At 31.1% G+C, this 15,267-nt stretch overlaps 2 protein-coding genes across 2 annotated transcripts; both read left to right on the top strand.

The window, feature by feature from the left end:
* The first annotated feature begins 1,727 nt into the window (after nucleotides 1-1,727).
* Nucleotides 1,728-6,892, top strand: LOC145326578 (uncharacterized). Its single transcript, XM_080169948.1, has 6 exons — nucleotides 1,728-1,784; nucleotides 3,367-3,413; nucleotides 4,387-4,446; nucleotides 5,514-5,581; nucleotides 6,154-6,265; nucleotides 6,399-6,892. Exons 1-6 carry the CDS (start codon nucleotides 1,738-1,740, stop codon nucleotides 6,890-6,892), a joined length of 828 nt encoding a protein of 275 aa, XP_080026074.1. The 5' UTR covers nucleotides 1,728-1,737.
* A 749-nt stretch (nucleotides 6,893-7,641) lies between these two features.
* LOC145325507 (uncharacterized) lies at nucleotides 7,642-10,227 on the top strand. Its single transcript, XM_080168487.1, has 2 exons — nucleotides 7,642-7,842; nucleotides 8,322-10,227. Exons 1-2 carry the CDS (start codon nucleotides 7,655-7,657, stop codon nucleotides 9,061-9,063), a joined length of 930 nt encoding a protein of 309 aa, XP_080024613.1. The 5' UTR covers nucleotides 7,642-7,654; the 3' UTR covers nucleotides 9,064-10,227.
* The last annotated feature ends 5,040 nt before the right edge of the window (nucleotides 10,228-15,267 follow it).

Here is a 15,267-nt window from a genome sequence, read left to right as displayed (position 1 = left end):
TATATTTTAGGCCAAATTGAAAGGAATCACGCCCTGAAAGCTTTACCACCCCCCCCCCCCCAAAAAAAAAATAGGGAGAAAAAATATATGTAGATAAATTTAATTTTTTTTCTTCTGGGGGAGGGAGATTATAGCACTTAATTTTGGATTATCTAAACCATTTAATGAAACTTAGCTAATAAACAAGGATGACAACATCCATAAAAGCGAAGCTCAGAAATAGAAGGACAAACGAACATTAACACTTGTACATATAGTGTCATACTGTATAAGCAGAATATTAATGCATAAGTGTAAACAAAATTTGTTGCAAAACTGTTTAAATAAATGGTACTGTTTGATTACATACTTACATTTTTAGGACTTGAATATAGAAATGCTTCGCCTATAATATTGTACCTTTGTTGTAGTAACCAATAATGAGATGAACTGGATAATTTTTTTGCATACAAAACTTTGCTGTCAAAGTAGTAAAAAACAGCATGTTTTAAATGGATGTTCGGACTTTCTGATACGATTATAGAGTTGCTGCGCTTTCTAAGTCGTACCTAACTGTTATAGGAATCATCATGCAAAGTTTGACATCGATAGGATAATCGTTACGGACCGACCCTATTTATAGAAAAGCTTCGCTTTTAAAAAATGGCATCATTATAGAAACATCAAATTAAAGAGAAATAAAACCAGAGAGAGGCGGAGAATTTTAATTTCATTCCTAAGAACATTCTAGTAAATTGAAATTGCGGTAGAATATTAAAGTAAACATTTCTTGTATTGTACTGTTATTATGACAAATTTGGGACTTCAAACACCCCGTAAAATTTGACGGAGAGCCGAGGGTAATATTAATCTGAATAATATTAAATGCTCGGTTATACGACGGTTTCAAGCTAGTTTTATACAGATAGAGGTGAGGTTAACATATTCTTAGTTAATGTTAAATAAGTAGCGTAGCAATAATTAAGATGACTTGGAAACGATAATGCATTTAACTATAGTACAGTATTCTAATATAAAAGTAACAAGATATTTAACTGTCTGCTACAAGCAGGATCAATATGGTGAACACAGTAAAAAATATCACCATCCCAATTTTTTTTTTTACTTTTTGTTTTAAACTAAAATAGGAAGTTTTTGGTCTACTTAACCCCTTTCTCTCATGACCGCAAGTAATAAATAAAACAGTAAACTCTATAAGGACAATAGCGTGCATAATTAGCGCAGCAATAATGAGTAGTAATATTTTATATTGTTAAGATATATAACGAATTGTTAATTAAAGTTTGTGAATGAAATATTATCGTCATGAAGACATGAAGATATACTGATATTAAGTCTTGGGGTGAAGCCGCTAGTATATCAAACATGATATTTTTACTATTTTATAGTATTTCATTATCAAAATGGCGTAATTTATGTGGTTATTCTAACATTATGAGTATTTGCCATTACACTTTTAAAACATGGACCTTCCTTTCAGTGAAGCTTCTAATATTTCAAGGGAAAGTTTAGAACTATTTTGGGGGAAGGTACCACTATCATTCCAAGATAAATCGCCCCAAGAAAAAATAACCCCCTTCCCCTCATCAATAAAGTGCTAGTGGCTTTTAGGGGCGTAGCCGCAAGATTTAAAATTGAATTTTTTGACTTCCACTTTAAAGTTGGATTACTCGTTTACATAACATGGAAGGAAATTTAAGTTTGAAAATTTTAATATTTTTAGGAATAAAAGGAAGTATGTCAAACACAGTTATGTCCAGAGTTCTTATACATGTACCTTTCAGGTATAACTATCTATCTATCTAGAGTTCTTATACATGTACCTTTCAGGTATAACTATCTATCTATCTAGAGTTCTTATACATGTACCTTTCAGGTATAACTATCTATCTATCTATAGTTCTTATACATGTATCTTTCAGGTATATCTATCTATCTATCTATAGTTCTTATACATATACCTTCAGGTATATCTATCTATCTATAGTTCTTATACATGTACCTTTCAGGTATACTTATCTATCTATCTAGAATTTTTATACATGTACCTTTCAGGTATAACTATCTATCTATCTATAGTTCTTATACATGTACCTTTCAGGTATATCTATCTATCTATTTATAGTTCTTATACATGTACCTTTCAGGTATATCTATATATCTATCTAGAGTTCTTCTTATACATGTACCTTTCAGGTATATTTATCTATAGTTCTTATACATGTACCTTTCAGGTATATCTATCTATCTATAGTTTTTATACATGTACCTTTTAGGTATATCTATATATCTATCTATAGTTTTTATACATGTACCTTTCAGGTATATCTATCTATCTATAGTTCTTATACATGTACCTTTCAGGTATAACTATCTATCTAGAGTTCTTATACATGTACCTTTCAGGTATACCTATCTATCTATCTAGAGTTCTTATACATGTACCTTTCAGGTATACATATCTATCTATCTATAGTTTTTATACATGTACCTTTCAGGTATATCTATCTATCTATAGTTCTCATACATGTACCCTTCAGGTATATCTATCTATCTATCTAGAGTTCTTATACATGTACCTTTAAGGTATATCTATCTATCTATCTATAGTTATTATAGATGTACCTTTCAGGTATACCTATCTATCTATCTATAGTTCTTTTACATGTACCTTTCAGGTATACCTATCTATCTAACTGGAGTTCTTATACATGTACCTTTCAGGTATGTCTATCTATCTATCTAGAGTTTTTATACATGTACCTTTCAGGTATAACTATCTATCTATCTAACTGGAGTTCTTATACATGTACCTTTCAGGTATACCTATCTATCTAACTGGAGTTCTTATACATGTACCTTTCAGGTATATCTATCTATCTATCTATCTATAGTTCTTATATATGTACCTTTCAGGTATACCTATCTATCTAGAGTTCTTATACATGTACCTTTCAGGTATACCTATCTATCTATCTATAGTTCTTATATATGTACCTTTCAGGTATATCTATCTATCTATATATCTAGAGTTCTTATACATAAACTTACTTAAAAGTTTAGCAACATTCTATCTTTAATTTTTATTTTATTTTACTCAGAGTTTCAAGCTTCTGCAATCATCAGAAAGATACTATTTATTACATTTAAAAAAATTGGGGTAGAGTTCTTATACACATACCTTTCAGGTATATCTATCTATCTATATATAGTTCTTGTGCGTGTTCCTTTGAGGTATATCTATCTATCTATCTAGACTAATATATAATATATTATCTACATCAATCTATCTATCCATCTATCTGACCATCTATTTATTTATCTATATTTTTATCAATTCATCTATCTATCTATCTGTTTGTTTAGATATGGAATTGTTTTGATTTACATTGGTCTGATATCCATAATATTAGGTTTGTTTTGTTTAGCCTCATATAAAAGCAATAGGATGTCTATCTCTGTGTGTTCTATACCGCAAACAGCAGTTATTGCTGCGCTAGTTATGAATATAGCTTTACTTGTTTTAGCAAGCTTGAACTACTTTTCTAGATAAATCAAGAAGTTTTGACTTTCAATTGTATGTTACATAAATTTTTAATGAAATCTTAAATGTCGAATATGGTCTTCTTAATGGATGTACAATAAAAGTGGATATTATTACAGGAGAAAAGTTGCCGTCAATTTAAGTTGCAATATCGGGCCGTTTATCCAGTATGAGGAGAGGGGATGGGGTAAAGGAGGGGGATGGCGTTGATCGTTATTTTAGCCTATTACATAGTTCACTTTATAATTGAACATGAAAATGATCTAAGTAATAACAAATCCATTGTCTTCTCTTCTTTTAACATTTCATGCAGTTTATGCAGTAAAAATAAAATGTTTCCGTGATTTAAAAAAAAAATAAAAGAAAAAAATGAAAGTTGACGGCTACCTTTTTTCAAATTCAGGTAGTTTGCATGAAAAAAATGCGAGTTTTCTCTGGTCCTACTTTCTTTGTTCATTTGTTTATCATTATTGGGGATGTATATTAGGGTGGGTGGATTTTGGAATTTTTATCTGAGACCAAAGCGTGAATCTGCAAATGAATTTTATAAGTATAATACACTTCTGGATGCTTTAAAATTTATCTTAAGACTTAAGATAATTTGAAATCAACAGATCTATAGTATAGATATATTTACAGATAACTACCTACCCCCCTTTTCCAAGAACCTTTTTCGTCTGCTACCAAATTGATTTCTGCTACTTGGATATGTTAAAATTCCCGACACTTTTGGTAGATTTTCAAAGACCCAATTGAGGGTCGGCACAATGTCCTTGGGATGGGGACATACAGTTATTTAATTTCATCTAAGCAGCGATTAAAATTATTATTTTCTTATTCAGGATTCCATAATGATCTGGTTCATTACGTCAGATACATTGGCATTGGAATGATCTCTTCAGGTATAGTTAGAATTGTTCTATCAATTTCAAATATTTTATTTGGATTCTTTTTACTATAAGGTACAATTTTAGAAGAGCAGCAATTATGTTTAAGTTTCACGTGTATTATTAAATTAGAAAATAAGCTATTACTAAAAAATATTCTTCCTTTTTAAATGTACAATATAAGAATATGGATAGACTTGGACAAACGGTCATGAAAGAAAGAAGGATATGATAATAGAAAATAATGAAACCTTTCTGGCAAAAAATTACCAACAGACCAACGGACCAAGATTACAATTAGTGGTTGGAACGTTTGGATACTCAACTAAATAAACCAACCAATAAAAATTCTTTAAAAGTCCCCAAAATTGTTAAGCCAACGGATATAAAAACTTTGGGGACTATTGTAATAAACAGCCTTCTCTCCCTGCCTTGGTTATGTATTTTTTTACACTCAAAACATCATCGTATCATATTTTACCTTTTTTCCCTGATAAATGGAGTTTCATCTCGGTTCAGAAACGATTTTTATACATCGGAAAACAAGCAGATTTGAAATATGGCATAGAACCTGTTTATAGCCATATAGAAAAACACCATACTGGAAAATTATTATTTACATAAAACAATGAATTAATTTCCAGAAATAAACTTAAATAAAAGAATTCCACGGTAAATAACAGATTAATAAAATTTGTATACGTCAAAATTTATCAAATTCTACATAATTGTATTTTTTGTTAAATGAAATACATTAAGATTATTTTTGTTTTTCCATAACGTTATTTTAGATAAGGGAAAAATATTTTGAAAAGTAACAAATCCATTCTAAAGGCCTTAATGGAAGGGGAGAGAAGTTGACTCTCTACATTTAATTTTAGTTTAAAATTGTATAAGTAAATCATTTCTTTAGAGGGGGGGGGGGGTTTATAGGGTAATTTCTCTTGGGGGGGTGCAGGTTCACCCTCCTTCAAATTCATCATATAATAAGCTTAAATGTAAAGGAGAAGCATAATGATTACAGAGTGACAGACATTCTAACAATCAATCTATTTACCAATCTGTTATTTTATTTATTATAGGTTTTCTTGTTCTAATATACGTGTTCACCAGAGCGTTAATCCTATTTCTATTTGAAATAGATCCACAGGTAAAAACAACAATTATTGTAGAGCAGCTATTCTTAATTTACTTTGTCTGTTACACATTTTTTGGATGTTTTCTCCAGAGAGGAACTTACATAATTCTTTTTTGACAAACCATATTTTTTGGAAGCAAAACATAATTTCAATTAAGTAAGGAAATGTCAATTAAGGTTTATATGGACCCGCAGGATTAGATCTATTACCCATTTCATAGACGTCCAGGTGGGGGGGGGAGGGGTAAATGACACCCAAAATTTTGGATTTTCAATTTTACTCCCCCCCCCCCCCCCCCAAATAAAAAAATGGCTCTATGAAATAAAGATTACCCCCCAAAAAATGAGCTTGGGGGTGCCGTAAATTTTGAAATTTTTATTTCAAAATTTTACCCCCCCCCCCCCCCCCAAATAAAAATGCTTGGACGCCCCTGACCCATTTGCCTATTTTTTTAAATAAAAAACTCTTAATTAACTCTTGGCATTTACCGGCTGAGGCCATAACTGGTTTGGCTCTGTGAGTCTGTATCTGAAGGATTAGGATGGAGTAAGTAGTAAAACCATAAGATTTATAATTTTTTCAGGATTCCTCACGAAGCAGTCCAAAATCCTTACCCCCTGACTATAATACAGTAGTGGAAGCTGATTTACCTACCTACAGTCAAGCCTTACAATTAAATCCTAAATTATTAATAGGTAGGTAGTATCATTAAACATCTAATTCTAATTATTTTACAACAATCTGTTAAGCTATCTATCTAACTATGAATTAATTGATCTTTTAGAAATTCAGTACATCAATTTTTAAAACTTTCCTCTTTCATTCTAGGTCTGTCAAATCACCTGTTACCGCGCTCTGTCTCCACAAGTTTATCCGACCCTGCCCCACCATATGAATACACCATAGAGCAAGAGTCACGTGATCACCTGCCAATAACAGCTGACCCGTACGCGTCATCAGCTGATAATAATCAAAATGGCGGCTACAGTAACTATTACGCTTCAGCTGATTATCAAAATGAGTATGAAAGAAGCCCATTTGATGAACCAAGAATAAATACTATTGTACCGTATAACAGACAACACAGGCTGCGGACTATCCAAAGTGTTATGTATCACAGATCCATATCTTCGCCATTGGAAAATCAAGATGGCGTCGATACACCTCAATCAATCAGTCATCAAGATTCAGAACCGGAATCATCAGCTGTTGAAGAACAACCGGTTTCAACTAGATACGAAAGAGAGTCTAGAAATTCAAGTATGCCTTTAGAAAACAGCCTTCCTAGAGATTATCTAATGTACAGGAAAGGATATTTTTAAATTAATGGACCATCTAAAACAAGATACTAAATTTTAACAGTGCTTAAAGATATGAAAATAATATTTAAATTTCTTAGGCTTTTAGTAAGTAAAGATAAGATATAATGCTTATTAAAATGAATGGTCCATAATAAAAATATTGATTATAGTAGAAACCTGGAGTACCCTAGTTGTAATGTGTTCAGTACCAGTACGAGCAGTCAGTCCATGTATCCAGGAAAAATATACTCACATTTTCTTATTTATATAATTTAAACAAGGATGACGACATCCATGAGTAACGAAGCACAAAAAAATCATGGTTTGGTTTGAAAAACAGAGAGTCAGTTTTCAAGCAGGTGTCATATAAAATAAGTAGAAAGAAGATAATCACAAAACCTGTTAAAATAAAGTATGTATAGGTCTTTTATAGCATTGCCCACTTACCAACGTATCAGATTATATAATATATCTATGTACATTGCAGCTGAGAAATTTATCTCTACAGACAGACGGACGGACAGAAGGAAATTTTGTTATCAATCATGTGCTAAAACAAGCTGAACAATATGACGTCATAAAAGTGAGGGATTATCAATCTCTTTTTTCAAGGGTTTTCTTTCCCACTTCTCCTCTCATCTTCCTAATTTTTATGACGTCACATGGCTAATTTTTTCAATTCCTTTTTTACTGAAACTTTCAATATTTAGTTTAGATATGTTAAATGAATAAATTGAAGAGAAATTTGAGTAGTTTTCTTTGATAGAGCTTGAGTACCCCTCCATGAGTAGTCTTGAGGGAGATGTTGATGATGTTCACCATAGTCCTCCTGATATCAGTGAGGCTGTACAACAACAACACTATTCTGACACAACTGCTAATGATGATGATACTGATCATAATAATTCTGATGATAGCAATGAAGAAGTGATGATAAATGTTCCTCAAATTTCACATCATCATTTAATAAGGTGTAAAATATATTATTAACGCAGCTGTAACTGGACAAAGTTTCTAAAAAATCAGCCATGTGACGTCATAAAAATAAACGAGATAAGAGGAGAAGGGGGAAAGAAAACCACTAAAAAAGATATGGATAATCTGTCATTTTTATGACGTCACATGGCTGATTTTTGAGACACTCTGTTTAGTTTCAAAGCAGCTACTATATAATATGCCTATGTCTGTACTTGTACACGGTATCTAAGTATAGATATTAAAGAGTCAAGTGTGTAAGAATGCATAGGTTAAACTATATAATATCTAAGACTATTTATTTTCAGAAAATCATAACTCAATCCAATCTTTTTAGGAAATATGACTTTATGATAACATAATGCTTTGGTTGTTGTGAATTATATAGTTCATAATTGATGTAAATGCTTCCATATATAGATTCTACTACTTTATTTTTAGAATTATGCCATTGAAATGCTTAACATCTTTTCAGACTTGAAGACGACATCCCAAACATAATCCCCGACGACATACCAAAATTGGCGGCAAAAATAACTTTACCACCTCTGCAGGGCAGTAGCACAGATTCTTTTGATGACAGCAACGACGATTTTGACCCATCAAAACAGATATTTTCTGTTGCAAATGAAAAGACTAAGAGTAGTCAACGAGGAATATTTAATATGCGAAAAAATCGCCATGATATTTATTGCACTGAGGAAGAGGAGATGGAAAATGACGACGGAACGACATCAAATTTGTCGGTGATTCCCGGAGGAGTGTCAAGATTGACTCCAGAATGTTCAACCTATTCCCCAATACCTTCATCAGTGGGTATGTCTCCAACTGGCAAAGAAATAACACAAATTCCAACAACGGCAGTAGTAAAATTTGAAAATCTTCCTTCAACAGTAGAAATAAACAACCAAAAAATCTTCTCCAACAACACTCTAAAAATGCTGCAAAATATTAAAAAGCGTCGGATAGCCAGTGTGGAGCCCAAAAAGGCTGAAACTCCATCAAATTTACCAACTGCAGCCAACACTATACCTGAGAACAGCTGTGCTAGTGTACCAGAATCTGATACTGATGATATTTCAATTATAAGTGGTAAAAGTATAACATATTTAGATTCAAGTAACAAGCTTAATTTCTTCAAAACTCCCAGTAATAGAAACAAATCCAGGGGAAGTCTTAGTTTTGATAAAGATTTGCAATTATTGTATTGTCCTTAAATAACCAGTTAAAAAACCTCTAAAACTAATGAAATTTTCATACAATATTCTTTTTTATTAAGAAAGGTTTCCATCTAAAAATAATCTTTTTACTTTTTCATTAGTCAGATTGAAATAATATTCGTAAAAGCAAGCTTCAATAATATTATTTTTTAAAATCATAACTTAATTCAAATAATAATAATAAAATATGATTTTCTTGATAATTCAATTTTAACGATGTAAAATTATACAGGATAGAAAAAATCATTTACAATTAATTTAATTTTAATTTGATTTTTAGTTTAACATATATTACATATTTATTGCATCAGATTACAGACAGTTTTCTGTGGATAGAAAAATGAATATGATAGGATTAATTTCTGTTTTGTTGGCACCTATTCATGTATTTCCAGTATGGCTCAGAAATTAATCTCGGATTGAAAGTGATAATGAAAATTCTCGTTCTTTATATAAATTTCCGCTGGATACAAAACAATTCTAATCCTTCAGAAAAATTGGGGCCATTAAAACAGAAATTATTTATTTATTTTTTTTGTTCTGCTGTCAAATGTTCAAAAACCATAGCTAGGTATATCACCATGAGATTTTAAATATTGAGAAAAGTAGACAATATATTTTTATACTTTTATTTTTAATATGAATGAATAAAATTATTTCATTAATCTCTAAATTTTATATGAAACAAGGATACAAATATTTATATGTTGCGATCATAAAATAAAAATTGTTAAAAAACTATTAAAATAAACGGATAGATATAATGAGTTATCGTATAAAAAGCTTCACAGAAGAACGTACAGACGGACAGAGTAAGTTATGAAGAAGGAGCTTATCTTTGAGCTTATATATAGATTAGCTGTGCTACCAATTAACCTAATTTTGGTGTGTCATCACTACCTCATATTGTCATATCCGCAAACTATTTAACAATTGCAATAAGGCACCATGGCAAATGCATTACAGTAGGTGTATACAAAATAGATGAAATAGTAATTTACTATACCAATGATTTGATAATATATGATATATTCAGCGGTAGGGATAAAACACCAAGTATAATTATATATTTTATTATTATTCAATTTATCTTTTATAAGACATAATGATTAAATTTATCTGTGATTTAAACGTAATAATACAAATATATATTTTGTTTGTACATTATTTTATTAGTTTTTCTTGGAACTTTCACAATAATTTGTGGTTGAGTACTAAACCCTTTGTACCTCATTTTTAAAAGCGAAGATTTTCTATAACTAGGGTCGGTCCGTCCGTCTAGAACGGAAACCTTTTTTCGTTAATTGAGGCATGTTAAGATTGTCCCATCGATTTCAAACTTTGCATGGTGATTCGTGTAAAAGTTATGTACGATTTGGAAAGCGTAGCAACTCTATAATTATTACCAGGATGTTGTTCGTCCATATTAAACATGTTGATTTGTAACTTTTATAATAAGAAATTTTTATGTTATATAATTATCCAAATGATAGGATTTTTGGAATACTTATTCCAAGGACAACAAAGTACAATGTTATAAGCGAAGTATCTCTATAATCACGCCCTAAAAATGTAAGTATGTCCTTGAACATAATCCTTTTATTAAGCAGTTTTTCACCAAATTTACTTAGAATTTTGTTACGACTTAATTTTAATCATTTATATTCTGATTATTCAGTTCTGATAATGTGTAAAAGTCCGTTTGTCCTGCCGTTTCAGTGCTTCGCCCTTATAGATATTGTCATCCTTGTTATTAAATAGAATTAACCTTTATAAAGGACAATTATGTCCATTAGTAGCGCAGTAATAACGTTGAAGAACATATTCTTATTGTTCTCATCTTAAGAAGCGTAGCTACTCTATAACTTCCGTAATTATATCCGCCTGTCTTTATTTTACATTTCTTTCTGCAAAACCAATGCATATTACCATATTCAAGGTATTTTAAATGTTACTTGAAACTTCTTTTGTGGTTTCACAACCAAATAGCCTAAATCCTGCCATATCATCAAATGGTATAATTCCCTGAAATGTTGAAAATACAGCCGCTTAATAGATTTTTATGACAAGCAGACAACATGCATCCAGATACTTTAGTACATTGATATTAATTTTAATTCTATTAACTAACGATATATGATTATTTAAAACGAGATAGGAAGGCAATAATATTTAAGAATCGCTTCTTCAAAACCGCTAATATTAATATGATTAGAAGCTTTTTATAGTGCCTATAGAAAATGATGTAGTGCTGGCCTACCATTGGTCAATTAAAACGTATACTGCCCTGCCATTGGTAATTTAGTCTATTTATGGGCATATTATTAGTCATTTGTATAGTATGACGTCATTTTTTTATAGGCACTATAAAGATCTTCATATGATTATTATTAAGACTAGTGCAACATTTTTAAGTTTAAAAGATAAATACATAGATAGATTGATAAAAGGATAAATAGATGGATTTATCAATAGATTGTCTGTTAAATAAATATACAAAAGATTAAAGACTTATATGTTGATAGAAACTTAAATTGTGATAGATTTTTAAAAAGATAAATATAGTATTATGAATTGAAATTAAAGTTATATATAGGGAAATTAGTTAATTTATAACATCAATGGTCAAAGTAAATGGGTGAAAGATTCATGCAAAGAAATATAAATAGAAAGATTTATTGATAGATGGATCGGTTTTTAAAAAATAAATAATATGTTGATAGATAAATAGATTAGATAGATTGATGGGTGTCAGTTCCTATAAAGAATCTTGTGAAACTCAAAGTACACGTTACTTTGCACGAACACACCGCAAGCTGAACATAAATTCAATCAACAAATTCAGAAGACACGCCTACAATTAACATCAACAGAAAAGGGCGGTTGTTATAATCCTAAATATCACATTAGAATTTTGCCTAGTAATAGAATGGTCCCATAGTTGTTATTCTTATGTAAGAAACACTCTTTAGACTTAAAGTTAGACCACATACTGTGTAGTTCTAAAGATAAAATGATAGATAGATATTCGACAAAGTAGTAAGGATTTTTTGGTTGATCTGTAAGATCTCGCTAGCCACAGAACTGAAGAACTGATTTACTTATCTATTGTAGGGAAGCTCGGCATAGTTCCTATGACGGTTTTAGGATATTTTGTTTTTAAATTTAATCCATTCGGTGGTTTAAAGGTTTTTCTCGTATTCATTCGAATCCGGTGGATAGGAACCGGTTCTCATCCATACGAAAAAACTATGTCTAGCATCGTATTATATCCAGTTTTCTACGAATATAGAAATGTACAATCATAAGATTAAAACTAGTTTTTTTTAGCCGTTGCCTTCGGCAACTCGGGGCTAAAAAAACTAGTTTTAATCTTATAATTGTACATTCTATATCCGCGGAAAGCTGTTTATAATACGATGCGAGAAATAACTATTAATTGCCCCCTTCATAAATCTTCGGTTAGAAAAAAATAAACGTGAAGATTTTGAGAATTTTACAAATACTCAAATGGATGGTTGGATAAATTGATGAATGAAAATATAAATAAATAGATATATAAATGGTGAGGATAGATAAACGGATGGATTAATGAATGGATAAATGATTGGACAATGGATACATAGACGGAAGGAGGAATGTATGAACGAATAAATACACTATTTGAATGGATTATGGATAAATAATTATTACTGAATAACCACCTTTCCCCAAACAGTGAATTCTAATGGCTGTAACTTTTTTCCAATGGCTGTAACTTTTTTCCTAGGTTACCTTTTGACATATTAGTAAAGTCCTCCTTCCATTTAATGAAAAATGCAAATGACGTTTTGATTGTAAATATGTAACTTGTAAAATGACAAACTAATTATTTTCTTCGAAGAGGGGGGGGGGGGGAGTAAAGACAAATCTCACATTTGATATTCATTCACTATACTAAAAAGTGTTAGATGATTTAAACAAAAACATTGGATCTCCCTCCCCTTAACTATAATACATTTAAAATTTCCCTAATTGATCAATTTCTATGTAACATAAGTAGAGCACTCAAAAATAAATAAAACGACCATAAGTAGCGGAGCATAGAAATCTTGTTTGTATAGCAATATTAGCAAAACAGACGGACCGTCATATTCATAGATTAGTTTCTTAGGATGGTTATACAAAAATTAGCTGTGTTATTTTTGTTAACGAGTGAATAGTAAAAGTCCCCGAAGAGTATATCAACAAATAAATTATAGAATAGATGCATTTTAGTAATAGGAATCTTTACGAAAAAAATCAGTTAATAACCTTTGATATCAGTCGATTAAATATCATTTTCCTCTTAGAACTGAGCTGGATCTTTAAATCATTTTAGTGGTGAGCCAGATCGGGGTGAGCCAACTTTCCACCAATGAGAGCACAGCATTTTATGAAATGCCACGCTGTGATTGGCTAAAATTCGGCTCACCCGATCTAACTCACCACTAAAATAATTTAAAGATCCAGCTCAGAAGAAGTTTTTCGTATGTTTATTTTTACTTTAGGCCCGGTGAGGTTAGGTAAGGTTATATTGAAACAGCTTAGCCCCGCAGGGTTATTCTTTTATATTTATAGAATAGTTTTGTTTTATAAAATAATAGAGTAGCTGCGATACAATAAATGGATATAAAATATTTGATTGTAAATCTTGAATTTCTATAGTAAGCCGGTTCTAAAGTTATTTCATAATCTAAAATAACAATAAGAACTTATGTGTTAAAAAGATAAATACAAAAAAAATGGGGAAAAGGGGAAGAATAAAAAAGGAGAGAATCGGAGTGAAAAAACTAGCATTACACAAAGACAAAACCCAGATGGACTGACAGACAGACATAGTTCCTTTAATAGGATTTCCGGTACAACAAATATTTTATTTACAGAACTGTTATTTAGTTTGAAGAATGTTTTAGGAAACCGACTTTTTAAAATTCAATAATTTATATTCCGACAAACTTTTCATTATTTCAGTTATCTTAAGGGATAAGACAATGGTGGATAAATTTATACATTTCCCCAATGATGATCGACAGAGCATCCTGTAGAATTGATATATTGATGGAAAAGTTTGGACTAGTTTAGAAATTACCAATAAGGTTTGTCTGACTGGTAAAATCTTAAATAATTTACCGTTTGGCTTTTCAGGATATAGGTAAATAGGTGTGTTTCATCTCAGATTTCCTCTTTTCTAAAGTTTGCCCAAGCTTTTGTCAAAGTTATTTGTGCTTTCCCCTATGTGCATTTTCAGCTTTAAACTTTCGGTGCCCTAAAATTGCGTAGCTGCCCATTTCCGAATATAACCTAACCTAGAAACTAAAATAACCTAGAAATAAACAATAAGAGCGAGGGCGTGGCGTGGCAGAAAAAGCCTAAAGCCACCTAAAGACAGGGGCATCCAAGCTTTTTTTATTGGGGGGGGGGGGGTAATCTTTATTTCATAGAGGCATTTTTTTTTATTTGGGGGGGGGGGGTAATCTTTATTTTATAGAGGCATTTTTTTTATTGAGGGGGGGGTAAAAATTGAAAATCCAAAATTTTGGGGGTACGGCACCCCCAAATTCATTTGGTGGGTGGTAATCACCCCTTTACCCCCCCCCCCCTCGGACGTCTATGCCTAAAGACCTTTATGATGCTTCCCAAAAATGAGGAATTTAATTCGGGTTAATACTTCTTAAGATCTTATCGGACAAACCAAAACAATTTTGATCTATAGAGTAGCTAATTTTCTTTAAAAAAAGTATCCATAAACCCAATTCTTAATAGTTCTGATCTAAGTAACCTTTTTATCATAAACATTTCTTTTAAAAATCGAAACTTTTTCACAGTTTGAGATTGTGTGTATGATGTTAATTATGGTTTCCTGATGCCATGTCAAACATTTATGCCGTTTAATATAAGACTATGGTGCTATTTTCATGTTGACATTATATAATGTATTATTTTTGTTTGTGTTTGTTTGTCCATTAAGATCTCGCTAGCCACTGAACTGATTAAATTCTCGTTTTCTTAAAGTCTTCACATAGGTTTCTAGATGGTTTTATGCGATTCTATTCTAAAATTTAAATTTTACTGTCCTCCCTTCCCTATATGCTGCGGGTGTTATTAGAATATCGACGTAAACTTTGCGACTATAAATGTTTTCATCCTTGTTTGTATATCTATTTTTCTGAATGAACTTTT

This window comes from Acartia tonsa, chromosome 8 (genome assembly GCF_053477335.1).
Source record: "Acartia tonsa isolate MP-2025a chromosome 8, ASM5347733v1, whole genome shotgun sequence".
Taxonomy (NCBI): Eukaryota; Metazoa; Arthropoda; class Copepoda; order Calanoida; family Acartiidae; genus Acartia; species Acartia tonsa.
This window is presented reverse-complemented; position numbering and strand designations above follow the sequence as displayed.

Coding starts and splice junctions, on each gene's coding strand:
- LOC145326578 (XM_080169948.1), top strand. CDS start 1,738: ATGTCAAACACAGTTATGTCCAGAGTTCTTATACATGTACCTTTCAG. Junction 1,785..3,366: donor CTTATACATGTACCTTTCAG/GTATAACTATCT, acceptor CTGTTTGTTTAG/ATATGGAATTGTTTTGATTT. Junction 5,582..6,153: donor TATTTGAAATAGATCCACAG/GTAAAAACAACA, acceptor TAATTTTTTCAG/GATTCCTCACGAAGCAGTCC.
- LOC145325507 (XM_080168487.1), top strand. CDS start 7,655: ATGAGTAGTCTTGAGGGAGATGTTGATGATGTTCACCATAGTCCTCCT. Junction 7,843..8,321: donor TCACATCATCATTTAATAAG/GTGTAAAATATA, acceptor ACATCTTTTCAG/ACTTGAAGACGACATCCCAA.